Source organism: Pistacia vera, unplaced genomic scaffold, assembly GCF_008641045.1.
Source record: "Pistacia vera cultivar Batoury unplaced genomic scaffold, PisVer_v2 Contig671, whole genome shotgun sequence".
NCBI classification, from domain to species: domain Eukaryota; kingdom Viridiplantae; phylum Streptophyta; class Magnoliopsida; order Sapindales; family Anacardiaceae; genus Pistacia; species Pistacia vera.
In genome coordinates, this window is record NW_022196525.1 from 364,256 (window position 1) to 370,443 (window position 6,188).

At 38.2% G+C, this 6,188-nt stretch overlaps 2 protein-coding genes across 2 annotated transcripts; both read left to right on the forward strand.

Annotated features, from left to right (window-relative positions):
- The first annotated feature begins 2,914 nt into the window (after positions 1-2,914).
- On the forward strand, positions 2,915-3,605 carry LOC116112948. Its single transcript, XM_031399072.1, has 2 exons — positions 2,915-2,989; positions 3,243-3,605. The coding sequence occupies exons 1-2, from the start codon at positions 2,915-2,917 to the stop codon at positions 3,603-3,605; spliced, it is 438 nt and encodes a 145-aa protein (XP_031254932.1).
- Positions 3,606-5,281: 1,676 nt separating this feature from the next.
- LOC116112977 (late embryogenesis abundant protein D-34-like) lies at positions 5,282-6,188 on the forward strand. The gene is made up of 2 exons (XM_031399097.1): positions 5,282-5,905; positions 5,996-6,188. The coding sequence occupies exons 1-2, from the start codon at positions 5,282-5,284 to the stop codon at positions 6,152-6,154; spliced, it is 783 nt and encodes a 260-aa protein (XP_031254957.1). The 3' UTR covers positions 6,155-6,188.

The window sequence follows — 6,188 nt, forward strand, 5'->3', positions numbered from 1 at the left end:
GAAACAAAAAGTCAAACTCATTATAATCACTTTTTCATTCATTTTTTGTCACATCACTTTGTGTGAGAATCTTTGTAAGATTTCTTTACAAGTGTATCCTCCAACAAAGCTACAGACACCGATAAATCTATACCGAAAATGTGTACCGGCCTACGTGTAACGCGCCTCTGAATTTTTTTACAATTTTTTTCTTGTGAACGGCCGTCCATCAAATTTGGACGGCCGTTCACTCACATGGACGGGCGTCCATATACAAGGGACGGGCGTCCCCATTTAAAGGACGCCCGTCCCTCATTAAAATACAAAAAAAAAAAAATTATAAACATTAGGGACGGCCGTTCATCCGTTATGGACGGTCGTCCCTTTGTTTTGGACGGGCGTCCGCAAATAAGGGACGCCCGTCCTTAACCAAAATATAAAAAAAAAAAAAAAAAAACTTTGGGACGGCCGTCCATACTATTCCTTTTTTTTTTTCTTTTTTCTTTTTTTTTTTTTTTCTAAAACTAGCATTCTTTAGTTAGAAGGCTATTCAGTTGAAGACCAGAGCCACTGGTAGATCTTAATTTAGGTGCTTCTGGCCCTGCTTTTATCAGAGAGAGCTTCATGGTACCTGTTACAGTGGCCTCCAGAGGCCATGACGTCTACTCTGCTGAGTTGAAGGAATAAGTGGCTCTGAAATCACAGCCGCCTTTAATTCCTACGGAGGATGAGCAAAAGAAGCACGAAGAAGGCTTCTTTGGATCCTTTGCAAGCTTTTTGTCAACACTGAATCATCTGCTATGGAAATTTTTGAGAGGAATATTTCTAGGTTTTAGGAAGAAGCCACTAAACCATCAATATCAAAGCCTATACCAGCACCCTCAACAGCAAAAGTACTCAACCTTGGCCTGTACAAGACAGCTTTGTGATCCCAGATGAGGACGAGCCACCTCCATTATACAGAACTCCCACTCCACGAAAAACTTATGGTTTCATGTCCAAGGATCAAAAAGATCCAGCAACTGCGGCAAAGTCGAGCTATCTATAATGGATGGGTGGTGATTAAGGCAAGAGCGAGCTATCTATAATGGATGGGATGGTTATTAAGGCAAGTCGAGCTAATGATGATATGATGATAATAATAATAATATAATAATATAATGTATCTTGTCTTAATCAGTATGAGTATGGAGATGTACATGTCCATATGCATATCTACATGCATTTACTTAAAAGTCTGATTAGTTAAAGTCGTGGCAATTATTAGATGATCAGAGAAGAAGAAGAAGAAGAGAAGAAAGAAGCGAAAGTGTAGAAGTTGAGCAGTGTATTTTTTTTTTTTTTTTTTTTAGTAATGGACGCCCGTCCAAACGTAATGGACGGCCATCTCAAATGTTTATAAAAAAAATTTATTGTATTTTATTTATGGACGGGCGTCCTTTAAATGGGGACGCCCGTCCCTTGTATATGGACGCCCATCCATATAATATGGACGGGCGTCCATACGAGTGAACGGCTGTCCAAATTTGATGGACGGTCGTTTACTAGAAAAAAATTGTTAAAAAAATCAGAGGCGTGTTACACGTAGGCCGATATAAAATTTCGGTACAGGTTTTTCGGTGTCCCTAGCTTTATTGGTGTATCCTCACTCTAAATTTAAAGTATTTTTGAAAACTGTGAAACACTTTTCTTAAGTGAATTTTTTTATATTTTTGCAAAGGTTTTATGATAATTTAAATAATTTTTTTTAATTTCAGGAAAAATTAGCCGTTTAAGGTTGATATTTTTTATGGACTTAAAATAATTAATTATTTCATATTATTTTGTTCTGTTTTGTCAGCCTTTTTCCGCTCACTGAGTTTAACCAGTCGCTCGCGTTGATCTGTCTAACAATAAAATGTTCAAACACAATTACCTTTCCAAAATAAATAAATAAATAATGACCGTACAAAGTTTAAATATTGGCCTTTTAATTAAATTATAGAACAAATTTGATTGGCCGGATGTTAACTTTATTTTTTTTTAAACAATAAAGTAAAGAAATTAGTGGTAGTATTCGACATTGAAAAACTCGCCCATTCAAGATTTTAAAATCATCTTTCTTCTTGGAACATATTACAAATTTCATTAATGCCCTTATTTCAATTTTTATAATTTAAGAATATATCCACTTTCTAACTATTATTCATGATGTTTGTAATGTATAATATTGTCATTACCTTAATTTCCTAGAATTTCACATATTCAAATTGAGAAATAAATACATAAGTCTAAGCCTTCTTGCATCAGTTGTAGCGTAATAAAGGCATGGAATTTATCACACAATTAATAGTGTCTGCCCATAAAAAAACATCCATTAATGTCTCAACCACCGAGCACCAAGCAAGGAATAGCCATGTTCATCTTCTTAATTAGCTTATAAATCAATAAAGGATTCCATATTCTTTGACAGAAGGTGTTGATGCAAGCTGCTTAATTTAATAGAGTGGTGGACGCCCAAATATATCAACTATGGATGAAGGATATATCATAAGGGTGAGTCCCTCAAGCTAGCCGGGCTCCGGCATTTATACTTGACTCTACCAATAGTTGTACTAGGAAGAGGGAAGGATATAAGCAAAATGTATATGCATGGCATGATTAATTATGTATTAAATGAGAGTAGTTAGTCGAGTTAATCCCACGGGACTTTGGAACCACCGGTCGGGTAACAGTTTCAGTGGCTATACTTGAAAAGGGATTCGAAATCAAGATCTGTTGAGTATTATGCTCAATAGTCTCTATCGAACTTATTATTTTTAATTTAAAAATTATAGGTTTTGAATTTTGATAGGATTCTAGTTTTAAACTTGGATTCATAAAAAGATTTCTAAATTATAAGAAAAATAAAAAATAAAAAGATCGAAAGAAATAAAACTTATGTGGCAAATTGAGCATGGACGGTGGAGTGCCATCACGGAATCCACTGTACGAGTGGAACAGTGATAAGCACAGCAGGCAGCTCCATATGGTGCGATAATAAAGTATTGCCCTGCCCTCCATTATTCTTCAAGTTTAAAGGTTCCTTATTTGTACCAAAAGTCTGAGATTTCTCTTCTATATAACCTCTTGACTTCACCGAGACTCTCCTTCTCCTCACTTTCTAATCCAAGCTAAGAATCTCTCTCCCTCTTTTTATGTATATGAATTAATTGTACCATCAGCAACTTCGTTCAAGAAAGTTCTCCTTTCTTATTGAATCTTTCTGAGTTTTGATCATGAAGGTCCACCCTGCACCATCAAAGCTCCAGAAACTCCCTCACGTATTTGCCAAAGTCCTTCAACTCCCTTTTCACTCCGACACCGACGTTTCTGTTCAAGAAACCTCAGAGTCTTTCCTCTTCACGGCTACCATCGATGATATGAGCCTGCAGAATGTTCGGGCTCATGTGATTGAGATATATCCTGGGGTGATGAAGGTGGTGATAACAGAAATGGAGGGCCGTGGTGATGATTTTTTGTTAGATAAATACGAGCTTGATTTGTGGCGGTTTCGGCTTCCAGCTTGCACCCGGCCAGAGATGGCAACGGCAAAATGTTTTGCCAGGGAGTTGGTTATTACGGTGCCAAAAAGTAAACGATTGTGAAGAACAAGTTCAAGAGGTAACGGATTGTGGTGAAGTGAATGGGAAAAGGAAGACTTGTTCTTGTTGAGTGATCATTATGCATATTCAATTGTTAGAGGAAGAAACTCAGCACTTAGTTTTGCTGTTAATTTGTCTCTCTCTACTTAATCCGTAGACCAAATCAAATAAAAATTATGTCACATAAATAATTATGTTTCAATCAAAGGCTTTTATAATCCATGCAACATTATAATTCATGAACATCTAACACATATACTTCGTATTATATAATACAATATACTCAACTATTGAAAGACTATTGTTTTTGCTTTATGGTGCACTGTTTATATGAGAAAGATATGTGGAAATTAGGTCAGGGATTTGTTAAATTTTGCCTTCCCTTTGTGCATGCCACGCCATGGATGATGGAGGAAAAAGGGCTCTCCACTTTCAGCTTCAAGAATCTTGTAGCACTCACACTCTCTTCTCTTATGAATGATAGTGGGTTGGGTTTGGGACTGTGGTCCATTTGAACTTTCATGGACCTCAATCCATCACAAAAGTAAAAGACCCATTACCCTAAGCAGCATACTCTCAACATTTTGCTTTTCTATAAAGCATATTCTCCATTCCGTCGTTCTTTTCAGAAAACAACACATTCTAATTGGCAACATCGGAACTTTATTCTATTCCTTAAGTGTATGCATGCATGCATGCATGCATGGACATGCCATAGCAAGGGATACATGCATGCATTGTATTACATCCTATTATATAAAATACTTTTTTGCAATAACATAAAAGACTTCTATTAATTAGGGGTGTTCATAAAAATGCAGAAATCGAACCAAACCGATTTTTCGAAAAATTGGTTCGGTTTCAGTTCACAGAAATACATAAACCCAATTTCTGGTTCAGTTTCGATTCAAAGAAATACATAAACTCAATTTCTAGTTCGGTTGCCGGTTTAAAGAATTTATAAAACTGGTTAATCCGAACCGATTTTATAAACTGGTTTTCACTTTAAAATTTAAAATTTAAAATCCCTAAATCCGTTTCCCTTTACTCTTCACGATTTACGCATTTCTCCTCTTTTATTACACATAAACACAAATTTTAAAATTTAGTGTGAGATTCATACCAAGCAAGGTGGGGAACATATTCATATGGAAGATGAAAACAAAATTAACAAAATAAAAAATAAGGTAAAGGGAAACCGGTTCAAATTGGTAACCGGTTTTTTATAACCGGTTTTGGGTCAAAAAAATTTCAACTGAAAAACCGGTTCGGTTAACCGGTTGTGTACAACCTAGCACTAATGCAATTAACATTTCTGCATATAACTATATAAGCGGTGCTATGTGTTTCCCAAAGAAAATCTAGGTCCAGAAATGTATGTAACAGGTGGCAAGTCCTATACATTTCAACCCATTTTTCCATGCCACTTGTCATGAAACATATCCCCACCTGTCAAAAACCTTCCAAAAATCTCTTTCCCACTTGCACACGTGTACAATTAGAAACCCTGCTGTCAAATTCTCTACAAACCTTGAACTCTCCGCAGCCTCGTACTCACACTGCTTATATTCAACATCTCGCTACCACTTCTCAACCAGCACATTTGTCTTCTTTCTTTCACATTGGAACTCGGTTTAACACAATCTCTGTTGTCCAAACTCCGTTAAGTTAAGCCAAATATGAGCCAGCAACAGCCACGAAGGCCCCAGGCCGACCAGTCACCGCAGCAAGAACCCATCAAATACGGTGACGTTTTCGACGTCTCTGGGAAGCTAGCATCGAATCCCATTGCGCCACGAGACGCCGCCAGTATTCAGGCAGCTGAGAACATGGTCCTCGGACAGACCCAAAAAGGCGGCCCGGCTGCCGTCATGCAATCGGCAGCCACGGTGAACCAGAGGGCCGGTCTTGTCAACCGCGGCGCTGTTAGCGATACAGCCAGAGACCAAGGCGTCACCGTTACTGAAACCGTCATAGACGGCCAACGTGTTATCGTCGAAGCGGTTGGTGACCAAATTGTGGGGCAATATGAGCAACCAGATGTGCCAAAGAGATCTCCTGGAGCAATTTTTGATCCTGATTCAGTTACAATCGGTGAAGCTTTAGAGGCAACGGCTCTTTCCGTGGGGGATAAACCGGTGGATAAGAGCGACGCCGCTGCTATTTATGCGGCGGAGGTGAGAGCGAGCAGTAATAATGAGATTAAACCTGGTGGGGTTGGTGCCATAGCGCAGTCTGCAGCCGCCCACAATCAACGAACAATGTTCTTCGCAGATAAGACCACCATCTCGGACGTTTTGGCGGTAATTCTTGTTGATTTATTTTTCTATAGATGGATGCATTTTTTTTGAAGGATAGTGTGTGTGTTAATTGTTTAATTTTTTCTGTGGCAGGATGCAACCACGAAACTGCCTGGTGACAAACCAGTGACGCGTGAAGACGCTGAAGGAGTGATTAGCTCAGAGATAAGAAATAAAGCTGATTTGAGAACCACACCTGGTGGAGTGGCGTCTTCCATGGCTGCAGCAGCTAGATTTAACCAAAACAAATGAGATCTAAATATGAATAGTTTACTGTTGTTCTAAA

Excerpts from the sequence above, each read along its gene's own strand:
- LOC116112948 (XM_031399072.1), top strand. The coding sequence starts at position 2,915 with ATGGACGGTGGAGTGCCATCACGGAATCCACTGTACGAGTGGAACAGT. Across the intron at positions 2,990-3,242 it reads ACAGCAGGCAGCTCCATATG|GTCCACCCTGCACCATCAAA; the intron begins GTGCGATAATAA and ends TTGATCATGAAG.
- LOC116112977 (XM_031399097.1), top strand. The coding sequence starts at position 5,282 with ATGAGCCAGCAACAGCCACGAAGGCCCCAGGCCGACCAGTCACCGCAG. Across the intron at positions 5,906-5,995 it reads CCATCTCGGACGTTTTGGCG|GATGCAACCACGAAACTGCC; the intron begins GTAATTCTTGTT and ends TTTCTGTGGCAG.